At 36.5% G+C, this 16,412-nt stretch overlaps 1 protein-coding gene across 1 annotated transcript; it reads right to left on the bottom strand.

The window, feature by feature from the left end:
- Positions 1–5,137: 5,137 nt before the first annotated feature.
- On the bottom strand, positions 5,138–15,597 carry mRpL37 (mitochondrial ribosomal protein L37). Its single transcript, XM_088266313.1, has 5 exons — positions 15,278–15,597; positions 9,572–9,919; positions 8,085–8,374; positions 7,070–7,239; positions 5,138–5,482 (listed from the first exon to the last, which is right to left on the bottom strand). The coding sequence occupies exons 1-5, from the start codon at positions 15,448–15,450 to the stop codon at positions 5,231–5,233; spliced, it is 1,233 nt and encodes a 410-aa protein (XP_088122439.1). The 5' UTR covers positions 15,451–15,597; the 3' UTR covers positions 5,138–5,230.
- Positions 15,598–16,412: the final 815 nt, after the last annotated feature.

Genomic DNA, 16,412 nt, shown 5'->3' with positions numbered 1-16,412 from the left:
ACTATAGATCAGTGGCGGTCGGTGACTTTGTAGAAGGGATGCTGGACATCAGATGTTTATACTCGTACTAGATATCAAATATGCACATCTAGACGCCATCTCTATAAATCCATAAATCAATAATTACAGATACAAAACAAGATGAATTCATTTTTATTTATTTAAATTATGAAGCAAATCGCAGGTCAATAATATTCAATAACAATTTGACTACAGTCTTCAAGCTCAAAAGCAGCAAACTGTCAAAGCAACGCGCGCACTAAGAACAATCCAATAGAGTATGTGATTTTGTTCATTATACATATTGGTATTAAAGACGTTTTTTGTATGTTGGATGCTGTCATTAATATTGTATACAGTTGATATGGAAGTTGGCTTGCGGATCTCAGTGCGCATGCACGGAAAAAACGTAGGTTCTGGCACTGTGCATGCGGTTTACACATCGCTTCCAGACCAAGTATTGCTTGCGAATGTGCGTTTTACGCATTTCGCAGTATTTGAGAATGTATGTGTATTTAGACTCACCCGCGATCTTTGTAACGCGTCGTTTGTTGCGCATACACTGAGACGAGACGATATATGCACGATGTTTTATAATAATAATATTTGTATAATCAGGAAAACGGCGTTTTTGTAAAAAAATCACGGAAAGGTCGCTGTAGAAATATCAAAATATTTAAATTGCAGTACTGCTGTTTACGGATAGAAGTCCAAATCTTTTAACTCTAAAATGCAAGGGATGTGGAGCATCCACAGCATGTATGGATGGACCGCGCTTGCTATAGATGTTGATGAGAAAATCTATAGTTCTCGAAATTAGTCATGTTTACAAGTATTTAACTTTTTTTAAAATATTTAAAGTTCTACGTATAAGTTTCTAATGCAGTATGTAAATATTTGTTTTTATATGAATGCCTATTTTCTTTTCTTTGTTTTATTAATTTAACATAACTCTTGCAGATAAGGGATAAGTATATTTAAAAAAAAGTAAACATTTCAGATTAAAGAATATCATGAATATTCCATTCTATGTATTTAATTTATAAAATATTATTTTATAATTTCTATTAAATTTATTTATTACATATCCGGACATTTGTTTGATATTTAATTGAATAGTTTTAAGTGACATGTAAAATTATCATATTTTTCTTTGAAAATTCTTGCATGCGGTCATCATAACGATCAATATTATCAATATATGTGCATAAAACTAAATGTTTATTATTTCTCGATGTGTAAAATAGTTATTTTTATGTCATATATCACTGTAACTTAAAAATCACGAAAATGTGTGATTATGTATTTAAATATTTATTTAGGAAGTAAAACTTTATTAATGTTTGACTGGGAGCTAGTTAATACAGTGTATTTTTATGGATGGAATGATTTTTCGTTATTGTTATTTTGTAGCGAGCAGGTATCGGGGTTATTAGAAATGTATTTGTTAGTATTAAGAGTATAATTTGACCCCCTCTACCAAAAATTAACAAAAACATGTCTGATTTTAGATGACAGAAGTGGAAAACAGTTATGAAGTTACTATTTATTGCCCAATAGAGACCATAAACTATAAACTTCTAGTAAATTCTAATATGCATTTTTTAAAATTTCATTCATTGATTTGGTAGTCCCTTTGTGGTAAAATCTATTGTGACACGTGTTTTGATTCATTCAGCGTAATTTTCAAACACCATATGTGAAGCTTAGTCTAAATTTTAGAGTTGTGTCCTTGGGACGTTAAAGGATGAAGGGGAGGTAGGAACTGTTTCTTATTTTTATTTATTTATTAATTTTTATTTTTTATCATGGGACAATAGTTTAGTCATTACGCATGCATCGAAACACATGTCACAATGGATTTTAAGAAATAGTGGTATTTACTAATATTTTTTTAACCTATGAATGTTATAACATTAAACATGGTCTTACCCAAAATATAATCTCAACCAGATGTCAATTTTGCTTACTGTATACATTCACTTATATTGTGATGTAGCACCCGTCATGTACCAAAAAGGAACGGTTATAGAAGTTTGCAAATCGATTCCAACATTTTATTATCCCCTCTGTTGAAACTAAGTGTGTCTGGGAGTGTACCATGTGAATCTTTGCAGCTCTCTAGCACTGGACAGCGCAATTTGGCCACCGCCAATAACGAATGTGGTGGGGCGGATCTGAGTGACGTAACTGCGTTATAAAAATCGCAAGAAGTAATCAAATGTGATGTGCCTTTAATTAGCGCCACTGTACAGCTGCCTATTTGGAGCAATACATCTTATGACACAAATGATTTGATTATATTGCTAATTTGGTGCAACAATGGCGTAATTACTCTTAAAAATACTTCAGATGTCATTCAGACGTTGTGGCAACAGAAATGGTGCCATTTTACTCGATTCTACAATGACACTCGCGCCATCTCGCAGCATTTCACCGAAAAATTAATTCTGTCGATGTTTCTCTCAATGTAAATGGTCTTTCCGCACATTTTGACATATTTAACTTGTTTTTAAAAAAAAGTGTAGTTACGTCATTGTTGCACCAAATGAGCGATATGATGATTTTCGCTGAGTGTGCAGCTACGCTTGACCGTTTTAGTGCTGAGATCTTTACTTATATGCAGGCTGAAATTATTGAAAAATCAAATTAGTACAAAATCAACAATATTTTTACCGATTCTAGTATTTCTTTCCGGTATTAGTGGAAAACATATCAAAGTACTCAAATAAAGCATTTTATAATAAACATGCTTATATAAATTTAAAAAAAAAATGCAATTCAAGAAAAAAAAAACATACATAAGAATGTGTCAAGTTTGCGTAAAATTGGCTCAACCTCGGGTGTTTTCGCTATCGATGCACATCCTCAGATTGATCAACATTCTAATTTCATCGTCACTATCATTATTTTTAGTATAAAAAACATTTTCGTGCGATGTTTGACAATGACTTTCAACATTACATCGGGCAAAGTATACCAGAGTCGATACATCGATTCTCAACACTCAACGGTTAATAACTTTTTTCTTAATATTTTTGCAAACAATAATTTTGACTAATGGGAGGCTTTGGGAATAGGCTTATTATATGCCTACAAATCTATTTAAAAAAGCAAAAGTTTGGTCCGGATAAAATACAATTTGTACGTTCTGCGAGAAAACAAGTATATAATAAATACGAAATATAAAGTCTAGTCAAGTTATCACAATTTGAGACTGGAAAACATGTTGAATAAAATGTTATCCGCATAAAATTAAATTTTAATATTGAATATCATTCAAGAACTGATATTAGGAAACATAATTTTATTCAGTGGGGAGGTGGTGACTTCAATTAATTTTATGTGTGAAAAATTTCATACTTACAATTGGTTATTGTTTAATTTATAAATGTATGTACATCACATTCAAACACTACAGATTTTTTAATTATATTGTTTTCTTAAATAAATAAAAATTGTGAAGACAAAAATGTGTTTTATTTATTGATTTATTCATATACAATTCGCTCACTCCTTTCAAGAACATCATAAATCAAAAATCGCCGATTTTTAGTTGTGCATGTTTTCGGAATGCCTAGAAAATGTGCTATATCCCAGCAAAAGAGGCATATTTTAAACTTAATATTTACCCGCTACTACAGGGCAGAAAGTGTTGTTTTTGCATTTTGAAGAAAAGGTATTGTTTTATTATTTTTTCAAATATACTAAAAAATATTCAAATGGAGAAAAAAACCTTCAGGTTTTACCTAAAAAGAACTGTTAAAGAAATAATTCAATTGTGGTCAGTAGTTCAATAAGTGGATTGATATTTATTTTTAATACATTGTATTATATTTTTAAACTTTAAAAACGTTCTCCTGAAAAATCAAGTTTTTGATTTATGACGTTCTTGAAAGGAGTGAGCGAATCATGATGGGAAAGATAGAAGGACTACGAGGAGCTGGCAGAAAGCAAACGTCGTGGCTTTCGCGACTGGGATAAGAAGGAGTTGTTCTGGACGTCATCACTGAACCGCGAAGCCTTTGCCAGAGTGATCGCTAACGTTGGGGGCATCTGACAGGGCCTTGTTCAGTTTCACCTTATTATGGCATTTTCAAATGCCATAGGCGAAACAATTGTCACAATCATAATTTTTATGTGTTTTTAACAATAAAATACAATTTAGTAGACTCAAAAAATCAGTGTTTGATTTTAACCTTCCCCTCCCGGTGATATGTATTTACTACAACTCGACTTTTAAAATGAGAATATTAATATAAAATATAATAGATACGGGCTCAGAATTTTTGTATTCCTCCGTAATATAATTATGTATTATATGAAAGTGTTTTATGTATTATAAAGTTATTGATTTGCACAGACAGAAATAAATATTTTCTGAAAAAATCGGGGATAAAGTCACCAATACATAAATGTTTTTCAGTGTATGCGTGGGTGCCGTGCTTTGTCTCTACGCACATGTCGTCGCATGTTTACTGCGCCAGTAGTGTGCAGATCGTCTATCGCGGCGGTCATGTCGCTACGCTTGCTATTGCGCTGTATTTTTTTCTCATTTTCAGATACCTCATCATCATCTTCTAAAGGCAGCGCCTTGTTGTGTCAGCCACTTGTCTCTTGTCAGTCGCCATCCTCTTGAGCTGCGAATAGGAGGAGACGTCCATAAGCCGCTTCAAATCCTGGAAGTATGAAGATACCTACCAGAGCGCAAAACAATCTGCACACTACTGGACTGACTGAGTAACGTGTTAGGACGTGCGACATGCACGCATACTTACAAAGCACGCCACACGCGCAAACACAGAAACGTTTGTGTATTGGTGATTTTATTCCCGATTTTTTTACAAATTATTTATTTCCGTCGCCGCAAATGAATTATGAATAACATTTACCAGACCCAACATTACAAAATTGTTACATTTGAACTTCAACTATGGTCAATCAAAGCAACATTTAGGAATATTCACATTTTTTCCGTTTTTAAAGCACATTTTCATATGGTGTACAAAATACATATCACCGGTGCACGCGGAAGTTTTTAGCACCGTAAAGAAAAGGTTAACATTAAATATATGTATAAAACAATGTGTTAAATGAAAAGAAAAATAGTATTTGTATATACAAGATGAACTACAAATTAATTTTGCCATGGTATTTATTAATATACTAAATTAATAATAGTAAATTTCATTTAAAAACTAAATAAAAGCGACATAAATAATACAGTTACTTATTGGTTATTGTACAAGGCGTGGAGATAGTCATAAACCCTGGGGTTGTAACCTTCCAAGGTTGGTATCGCCTTTACGTATGCGCAAGCGTCGAATAATTGAATGCTCGGAGGATTGTACCAAATATTTTTTATTCCGCTGCTTCCATTGACGTCGAGTGTATTTAGTTGCAGCGCACCCAAGAAGAAATTGCATCCATCGGTGTGGACACATTGCACCGTGACTGGTTTGGGAAGTGTTTTTACATCTTTCTGCAATCGAACAGTAATTAAAAGGTTATATTTTATTTCTTGAATGTTTTTCGCAGATACTTTGTGGCACATTTTATAAACTTTATATAATTAAACAACTTTGTTTTAACCACTTTATTATTATTAAAAAAGGCGTGGCTTCATACTGTTTTTGGGTGATTCCATTAGTTGTTATTTGCGGTTGCTACGCAATGCATAATAAAAATAGCATTTAGAATTTTTACGGAGTGTGTGGAAGTTTTTGGTAAGGGAATGTAATTAATTATGAGTATTTCAATGTTTTTAATGTTTTAGAATTTAATAAACCCTGATGATGACAAGATTCTTGTCGAAACCGGTAGGTCAAATTGTACTAATAATAAAAAAGTCACTAAAACAAAGTTGTTTAATTTTATAAAGATTATATTTTATATTTGGACCCCAATTTTTTTACGATGGAGACCTTGGGAGAACAAAAGAGGTGTTGGAAGACCCCAAAAGATATGGTTCAACGACATAGTCGCTGTGGGGGGTAAAAACTGGCTGTAAGCAGCAAACCCGCTGGAGGAAATGGAAAGAAGGGGAAGAGGCCTATATCCAGCAGTCGAGGTCAGAGGGCTCATGAAGAAGAAAAAGATTTTATATTTAGACATTTTAACATAGATGAAGAAGAGTATGGAAGTCTGGATATTTATGACCTTATGACCTATCATAGGCCGCTTAAGTGATCACTTTATATACGTTTAACATTCACCATTCTAGCCATGATTGACAACCACATTACTAAATTGTTTTGGAACTCATACATATACCATAAATCTCACGTCGCTTCATATTTTGAGTTTGCGGCAATATCTATGGTTGATTCGAGCGAGCTATTATTTAACAGGGACTCTTTTATTTAAATGTGTGCAAGATCCTGACTGAATTATTTTACAATCTAAGAGACGCCGGAAAACACGATAAAAAAATAATACCCACTGGGAATCGAACCTGGGACCTCCAGTATGGTAGCCGAGCTTTTATCGCTCACTCCTCTCAACAACATCATATTTCAGGAGATTGTTTTTAAAGTTTAAAAATATGATAAAATGTACTAAAAATATATTTGTATCAAGCCACTTATTGAACATTTTACTGTGCAACAGATCTCTTTAGGTAAAACTTGAATGTTTTTACACAATTTGTAAATTTTTTGTATGTTTAAAAAAATAATTAAACAATACCTTTTCTTCAAAATGAAAAAACAACACTTTCTGCCCTGTAGCGGGTAAACATTAAGTTAAAAATTGCTGGGATAAAAATAGCCGCTTTTGCTGGAATATAGCACATTTTCTGGGTATTCCGAAAACATGCACAACTGAAAATTGACGATTTTTGATATATGACGTTGTTGAAAGGAGTGAGCAATATGTAGTACTAATATAATTTTTTTTAAATTGTAATTTTTTTATAAATACAATACAATATCCAATTTGTTATCTTCCAACTAACCAAAAACAGATGAGTGAGAATGGTAAATGGTGGTTCACCAACCAGATATCAGCAGAAGGGGACTATCCAACTATCTTAGGGATATAACCAATGAGAATTACTTGAGATACTTACCCCGTACAACGCCTTTGCATATGCCGAAGCCACGGTAAATGTGTGAAGTAGGGAACGTCCCAATATTTGGTTGTCTGTAACTGCAGTTCTGAATTTATTTCTTACAAATCCCGTGTTGAAATGCAAAAAGGTAGTGTGAGGGTGAAAGGACTTGCTGCCTTCGTTAATTGCTGAAAAACATAATTTTAATTATAATAAAAATTACATTAAATTTTTGGGTAATATATCCAAAATTAAACAAGGTTATTGGATTGAATTCTACTTTTATTTACATAAATATATGATAATATGTGACGCGTTTCATCTTATTAAGAAGTTTCGTCTTTATCAATTAACAATAAGATGAAGCGCGTCACATATCATCATATGTGTGTAAATAAAAGTAGAATTCAATCCAATAACCATGTTTAATTTTGAATATATTACCCAAAAATTTAAAATGGAATTCTACCAACTGTCTGCAGTTACAATAAATAAAATTGTAAAATAATGGTAAAACAGAAAAATAACTGAATAGAGTGTGGTTTCAAAGATTCAAAGTTCATTTTTCATATCAATTTCACTTGGTAAATATCACCATTTAAAAAAATCTACTGTTCAAATGTTTCGATGCATTCCGCATGATTTTCAAAGACTTTAAGTGAAATTGAAATTAAAAATAGATAGATATTACCAGGGCTTTTTTTTTTAACGAAAGAGGTCTTGGAACTCGCCTCATGTCAAGCTTTTTACTAAAAAAATATATATATTCAAGTATCATTTAAATATTCATTAAAATATCATATTTCATCCTTTTGACATTATAAAAATATAGATTGTATAAAAATTACATAAACACAAAGATCACTTTGTATTATTGATTTTGAAGAATTAAAAAAAATATATATCCGTGAAAAAAGGTGCTGGAACTTGGATATTACCACAAAGTGACTGCCGAATCAATTGATGAAATTACTCAATGTTCCTTAAACTAAACGATGATAAATAAAATTTTAGTATAGATGAATATACTTACGATAAAAATCTTCCAAGTCGTAAAAGTTAGAGGTTTCGATTGAAACAAGATGGCTTAATGGATACAGATCTGGCAACTCTACACCGTCCAAAGAATGATCATTTGGAAGTGCCGGCGGCAGCGGTTTGGCAGACGTCACGAGGATGTTGGATTTGAATTGAAATTGAATTTGGTCGCCCTCTTTCTCGAAGGAAGTGACTACATTTGCGTCATAAGCGGCGGACCTGTCCTTTACGAGGGAACCGGAATTCTTCTCCAAGATATTCAACAGCCTACTTGTTGTTATGATGCTGGAAAATAATCACATTATGAATCAGTAATATATCAAATTTATGGGAAAACTGACACCTAGCACCTCACTCCTTTCAAGAACGTCATAAATCAAAAATCGACAATTTTCAGTTGTGCATGTTTTCGGAATGCTCAGAAAATGTACTATATCCCAGCAAAAGACGCATATCTTTTAATTAATATTTACCCGGTACAGGGCAGAAAGCGTTGTTTTTGCATTTTGAAGAAAAGGGATTGTTTAATATTTTTTTTCAAATAAACTAGTTATTTTTCGAATGGAGAAACAAACCTTTAGGTTTAGCCTAAAAAGATCAGTAGCACAGTAAAAAGTTCAATAAGTGGCTTGATATTTATTTTTAATAAATTGTATTATATTTTTAAACTTTAAAAACGTTCTCCTGAAAAATCAAGTTTTTTGATTTATGACGTTCTTGAAAGGAGTGAGCGATATGAGGAATCATTAATATGATTGAAATTGCTAACTATGCTCTCTCAACACATTTCGGCAATTGTATTTTACGCCTGCGCACCGCTAGCGACGGGATTTGATAATTATGCACATATACACACCTCAACAAAGGGATTGGTACATAAAACATATTCATATAAAAACATTTAATATGTAATTCCTTCATTTCTGACTTTGAAATGAGGCCGGCGCAGAAGGTAAAATACCCTTCCAGACCTAACGGGTAAAAATACCTTTCCCGTCCTTAGTGTGTCGTATTAATAAATTATCTGGTCAAATTATAAGCTAAAATATTAAAATGAAAAGGATACTTTGTTGCGTTTCTCATGTATGTGACTATAATCCAGGATTCGGACCTCACATACAAATAAAAGAGTTTTTGCTCAATAAAAAACCTTCTTCATCTTACCACTATTGACACATCTATATGTGTCCAGTGAAAATTATAGAAATTCAAGTTTAATGTTTCGAAATTGAATCATATATATATAGGACTTCCAAGAATTTGAGTAGTGTGGTTGTCAATCATGGGTAGAATTCGTGAATATTACACGTTTGTAAAGTGATCACTTAAACCAGCCTATGACGGTCGTAAGCCCCGTAAATGCCCAAACTTCCATATTCTTCTTCATCTATGAGATGTCAAAAATGAATATTTTGCAATTATAGCTTTTGAATTCCCTGAAAAAAATTCCAAAAAATTTAAAATGTCAAACTCATCACTTACTTTCTCCTATTACTGGAAATTCCCAATAATCTGGCAAAATTGACTGCTGGACGGTTGGGGTCCTTGACTTTTGGGAGCTTCTTCTGCTCGGCATCGAATATATTGGCCGTCAGTACGGCGTTGCGGACTTGCTTGTGTACGTCCTCCGGGTGTCGGGTCAGGGCCGCCTCCTCCACGGGCTCGGGAAGAGTCGCGGATACCGTAACGGACTTAGTTAACACTTGCGCTTGGGACAACCCTTCTAATAAGGCTTCCCTCTCCATATGGACATGGCAAACTCTTTCCTTCCAGTCGGGGTGGTTCTCGTCCATCGGGATTTCTGGATCTACTTGGCCTATGATGTTGATTCTGAAAAATTATAAATATTTATAACAATTTCATTTTTGATTTTATAATATTTAAAAGAAACTTCAAAGATAATATCGTGGGTATACTGGCAAAAAAAGTTAACTCTATAATCCCTGCTTGAATAATCCCTGTTATTTATTAAAGCTTTTAATCTGTATAAAATACCCGCTATTAAACTGAAAGTTGAATTTACTTATAAAACAACATAAAATATGACATTTCAAACTACTTAGTGTGTTTTGCCAGTTTAAGGAACGTTTAAAACTTTATAATACTTCATCATCAAGTCAAAATTGCATATTTTCGAGTTAACGCTTTTTGCCAATACACCTACGATATATTCATTTACTTGCAACACTAGTAACCATAGATCTGAACAGGTGTATGTAGTGATGTGAGAAGCCTTAAACTTTCAGTAGTAAGATATTAACACATTTCAGATGGGTATATTTTGTGCCCGTGTGGCCAATGTCTGCATACGACGGATTCTTCAGTTCTTTGAACACGTTGCGCGTGGTCTGAGGATATGCTGGAGGGGAAGAGAGAGAGAGGAAGATCCCCCACACGATGGACCGATCAAGTTAAGGCAGCAGCAGGCACCTCGGTGGTTGGAGCACTACGTGCAGCGTAGTCAAGGGATAATTGGAGAAGAGTCATTGTTTCCACAAGGGTAGCCTCAGTAGTGAGGCATAAGACAGAGAAGAGAAGAGATATTTTATGCCCGCGGACTGCTGGCGACGGGCGAAAGTCCCACGTGAATTTCTTTAATTTGTTTTAAAGTATTGTATCTTCGAAAATAATATTTTTTATTTTATTTCTGAAATACAAGTACAATTTTGTAAATATTTATTACAATCTGCCTATCTGTACTTGCCTATACCTGTTTTCATGAAATACGCACCAAGATCTCTCGTTCGCTTACTCATAGTAGTTGAGTGGGTGCGGAACAGAGACATAATTTTGTTTGTGTTTTAGGCTCATAAAATCCTCATTCCAGGAATTGAATGACGATTTTATGAGAATGAATATTATGAATATAATAATAACAGAATATGTTTTCTAAATGATTTATTTGGTTAATCTTCAAACGCATTGCCTATCAAGTGTCAGGTATTCAATAATATAGGTCCTTTTCCCTTGCATTGCAATTTGATAATTATGTACAGTAAAACCTCTTTTCTCCCTCTTGATCCCCACCTTGTCGCGGTGAGGGGGCTTGCGTGCCTCAGTGATTCACCAGGCTATGGCGGTAGTCTAACTACCAGAAGGGTCTCCCATGCCAAGCAGGTTGGTGAAGAGAGGCCAGACAAAGCGGGAAACAAGGTTGAGCCGACCTGTTGAGGGGTCCTCGGACCTCAGGCCTCGGGAGCGCTGGGCCAATCACTCTGCCTCCCTAAACCCTTTGATTACGATAAGTCCACGAAATGCCTCGGACACCGGCTTCTCTGGCACCCCCCGACCCGGCTGTGGTATTAGGACTGCGCTCACTAAACGGCTCCTATCCAACAATTCATCTTTCCGCATTGGAACGTACAATGTGCGGACAATGCAGGTCCACGGAAAAGATATTCACGCGACTCGTATCATGGATGACTACAAGTTAGATATCCTAGGACTGAGCGAGTCGCGATGGAAAGGATCTGGAAAGAGGTTGTTGGATAGTCACATGTGTCTGCACTCCGGCCAAGAACGATATCACCGTCAAGGGGTGGCAATTCTCCTTTCAGAAAGAGCAGCAAAGTGCTTGCTTAGTTGGGAACCAATTTCTGAAAGGCTTATACGCGTCACCCTCCAAACGGCCGATAGTTCTGTCACTGTCCTACAGTGCTACGCGCCTACCGAAATTGCAGATGCCCAAACAAAAGATGCCTTCTACGACTCTCTCCATGCGGTCATCGCCTCTCTCCCAAGAAGAACCCGCGTGGTAGTATTGGGAGATTTTAACGCGAGAGTCGGAACAGACCCATCACTTGCCCCAACGGTGATGGGAAGGCACGGCTATGGGCAAGCCAATGGCAATGGAGAAAGACTGGTCGAGTTCGCTAGTATTAACGACCTTGTCATTGGTGGTACGCTATTTCCCCATAGGTCCATCCATAAGTACACCTGGACCTCCCCTGACGGACGAACAAGAGCGCAGATAGATCACATCCTCTATGGACGTGCTAACCGGCGAGAGCTCCTCGATGTCAGGTCCTACAGAGGGGCCGACATTCATAGTGATCACGAGTTACTCGTCGGAAGAATCTGTCTGCAGCTCAAACGTCTGCCGAGATGTCCTCGGCGGAAGAGAATCAACTTAGACAAGTTGAAGAGTGCCGAAATAAGATTGAGATTCGAGGAAACGGTCGGACAACGTGTCCAGCAAGACACCGATCCTCAGCCCATTAATGTTGACTCGATTGAGGCACAGTGGGCCAGTCTCAAATCGGCTCTCAACTCTTCCGCCAATGAGGTTCTTGGCCCCAGGATAGGAGAAAGACCCCATTGGATGTCAGATGAGTCCTGGGGAAAGATGGCTGAGCGCGCTCACTTAAAAGCACTGAGGGACAGTGAAAGTGACCCCTACCAACTGGACACCCTCAGAGATGACTACAGGCGCCAAGATCGTATAGTCAAACGATCATGCAGACTCGATAAGCGCCGTCATCTCGATTCTCTTATTGTAACGGCGGAACATGCTGCCCAAGGAAATGACACGCGGAAATTATTCCAAATAACAAGGAAGATCTGCGGAAAGAATTCGGTAACCCCTGGAGCTGTGAAAAACACAAATGGAGTTACCGAATCTGACGCGGATCGTATAAAGGAAATATGGCGTGATCATTTCCACAGGGTCTTGAATCGCCCTCCTCCTCCAATCATCCTCGATATTCCCACGGAGGCTGCGTCAAGCATTCCGCGGGCGGTCGCCATACCTGATGGTCCACCGACACAGGCAGAAATTATAGCTGCCGTGTCGAAATTGAAAAATGGGACTGCCCCTGGTGTTGATGGTATCCACCCGGAATTCTTGAAATGCAGCGTTACTGGCATTATTGGCCCTTTACACCAATTAATGTCCAGTGTGTGGGAAGAAGAGCGATGCCCTAGAGACTGGGTAAATGGGGAGATTACCGTGTTACATAAGAAGGGTGATCCACTCAACTGTGACAACTACCGCGGCATTACGCTACTCAGCGTACCTGGGAAGGTGCTTGCCCACGTAATCTTGCAGAGAATCCGAGCCCCCATTATGCAGGTGCTCAGAGAAAACCAGGCAGGGTTTCTGCCTGGCAGGTCCTGTGCGGATCAAATCCATAATATTCGTCACATTCTACAGCAGAGCCAGGAATTTAACAGTTCTCTGGCGATGTGTTTTGTAGACTATGAGAAAGCGTTTGATAGTCCGCACAGGCCCACACTCTGGAAAGTACTGGAAGCTTATGGGGTGCCTGCGAAATTAGTGGAGCTAATTAAGTCCCTTCACCTCAATAGTGAATGCCGAATGAGAGTTGACGATGTTGTCACGGATTGGTTTGGGGTCTCTACCGGAGTCAGACAAGGCTGCGTCCTTGCACCGTTTCTCTTCATCATCCTCATGGATTTCATTCTTCGAAAGTCATTACCATCTGACCGAGGTATATCCATCTCCCCCTCCCGGAAACTCTGCGACCTAGAGTACGCAGATGATGCTGTTTTAATTGATGACTCCGTCGAGGGTCTTCAATTGATCGTCGACAGGGTAAATAGGTACTCTACGCACATGGGGCTTACAATAAATGTTGCAAAAACCCATGTGTTGTGCAACAGCTCATGCCTAGATGCCCAACAACCCTTGACGTTGAGTAACCAGCGCATCGAAAGGGTCGAGAGTTTCAAGTACTTGGGAGTGTACGCGACTGAAAATGGCAGCCTTCAAAAGGAACTGGGAGTGCGATTAGGACTCGCTGGGTCCGCATTCAACAGTATGAAGGCTGTCTGGAGATCGGATTTATACTCGGTGAAAACCAAATGCCACCTATACAATGCCTGCATTGCTCCTGTTCTCTTATACGGCTGTGAAACATGGCACCTTACAAGGGCCCAAAGCAGCCGTGTACTAAGCTTTGAGAACAGGTGTTTGCGGAGAATCTTAGGCGTGCGGTGGTTTGACTTTGTGAGGAATGAAGAGATAAGGCGTAGGACGCAGCAAATCTTGGTCACAACTGTCGTCAAAAAAAGGCGATTCAGTTGGCTTGGCCACGTACTCCGCATGCCTCCTGAGAGCCTTAATCAAGCTTGCCTCTTTTACAAGGCATCAGGTTCGCGCCGCCCAGGACGACCATTGCTGACAATTCGTCGGCAGTTTTCGTCAGAACTTCGCGACGCGGATCTGACTTGGGAGGATGCAAGGGAGCTGGCAGCCGACAGAAAAGCCTGGAGACAGTTTGTGGACTCCATATGCTCCACCTAGGGAGCGGATATGGTTATTATTATTATTAAAACCTCTTTCTATCGTTCCTCGAATAATCGTTTTCCCGGATGTGTTGTTTATTTATTCTACCCCAAATTAATTTCATACAAAAATAGATCGCATCGATCGTTTCTATCCACCGTTTTACGGCATTCATCGTTTGAATTATGCTACATATTTGATATAATTTGTCTGTTTTTTTTACATCCTTTTTAATTTTCTCAATTTGTTACATTCGATGGCAATATTTCAAAGTGTGGAACAGACTATCGAAAGCTTGTGTCATGGATACAGCAGAAGAAGTCTGAAGATCTTTGGGTTCTGTTCAACTTTGTATTTTTTAAAAATAAATACATTTATTTACATCTAAAACTTGTATTCTTAAAATTTCAGCCTACCGATGGTTATGCAGATTGGGAGGACGGTATTTTTATTCGATAGTATGTCCTTGTGTATTGACTTCTTTATCCCGCATTTATTGTTTTCCCGCATTCATAGTTTATTTCAATAGGTCCCTTTAAAAACAATAGATGGAGGTTTCACTGTACATACAGTTAAGACCTTAACAAAGAGATGGTACATGATATTCATATAAAAACATTGGATAATTCCTTCTTTTCTGCCTTTGAAATAAGGCCAGTGCAGAAGGTAAAAGTACCCTTCCCATCGTTAAGCATCAATCGACCGAATGGGTAGAAATATCTTTCCCGTCCGAAGTGTGTTTACACATATCCGTTAGTTCTTTTCTAGCGGCAATTATTAAGCATTTTACAGCAATAAAAAACTGTTCTTTTTATGTAAATGTACTGTGCCTTAAGTTGGTGTGAATCATATTTATCGTTCCCCCTTACTACTAGTCCCACAAGCACGTAAAAATACAGTTTTTAAAAAAATTTTCACACTATAAACGAATGTATAAATACCTGTACGGCTGCCGGATTTCTTTTACGAACTTTTTAGCATCTACAACTTCAATTCCCTTATTTTTAATAGCATCAAGTCCATCGTCTATAACAACTCTCTTGCCTTTATAAATCCAGTTCTTTTTAAACATAAACTGGATGTGCTGTTTGCGCAAAACGTGTGTTAAACGCATTTTGATTTAAGCGTTATTTTTGTGTTTTTATTTTATTCTCGTCGGCGTTCCCTACAGACTGACTTATTACATATAGCGTTCCCCAAACCCGAGTTAGAAAACAAATCCTAACCCTAAATTCCGTCGAGTTTTTGACGTTTATTAAATGTTTACAGTAGTCAAAATAATTTTACCTATTTCCCTTCAAATAAATTGTTTATTTTGCCATTGCAAATCACATAAATGAAAAAATACGATAAGGTTTTTTTTATTTATTCATAAAATTACGCCTCTAATTGGTCTTATTTTTTGTTTCTCATTCCGGTGACTAGTTTTCGATAGTGGGTCAATTTTACACTGATATGTCCTTCAATAAAAGTAAAACGCACCTTGAATTACATCATATAACTGCATTCTGTAAAATACATGCAATAATAAACCTCAATTTGTGGTCGATTTCAATACGTGAACCGTTGTTATTGGCATATTGATACAATGAATCATACAACAATACTAAGTGGTTTGTAAAATAGGATAATTTTCATCATTCTTATTTGTAGTATAATATTTACCTGGGCTATTATATTTTTTTAAATCCTTTTTACCTTTTTTTGTTGATGAGTTAATTAATTTTATTTTCATGATGCCTGTTGATAGACGAGAGCCATTAAAATAAATCAATAAACCAAGTGTTTGTTTGTAGATATACCTAGATTTTATTTTACAATTATATGTATACTACAATTTAATTAGTACAGGTGATTAAAGGTTGCCATTTATGATATTTTTCCTGAGATACAATCGGGATATTTCAGTAAATTATTTAAAAAAAAATCAATCTTTATCCACTTTTACACCCATTGTAAATTTGTTTCCTAGATATAAAAAAATCGTTTATTGAAATAATAAGATTCATTATTTTTTATTGATATCTCAACAAGCGGGAATCTGGGAGTAGGATTTTTGTCGATATATTTGCAGGG

Source organism: Brachycentrus maculatus, unplaced genomic scaffold (genome assembly GCF_059751285.1).
Source record: "Brachycentrus maculatus isolate JH-2025_06_01 unplaced genomic scaffold, ASM5975128v1 h1tg000266l, whole genome shotgun sequence".
In the NCBI taxonomy this organism is placed as follows: domain Eukaryota; kingdom Metazoa; phylum Arthropoda; class Insecta; order Trichoptera; family Brachycentridae; genus Brachycentrus; species Brachycentrus maculatus.
This window is presented reverse-complemented; position numbering and strand designations above follow the sequence as displayed.

Coding starts and splice junctions, on each gene's coding strand:
- mRpL37 (XM_088266313.1), bottom strand. CDS start 15,450: ATGCGTTTAACACACGTTTTGCGCAAACAGCACATCCAGTTTATGTTT. Junction 9,920..15,277: donor GAAATCCGGCAGCCGTACAG/GTATTTATACAT, acceptor ATAATTTTTCAG/AATCAACATCATAGGCCAAG. Junction 7,240..8,084: donor CGACTTGGAAGATTTTTATC/GTAAGTATATTC, acceptor TATGTTTTTCAG/CAATTAACGAAGGCAGCAAG.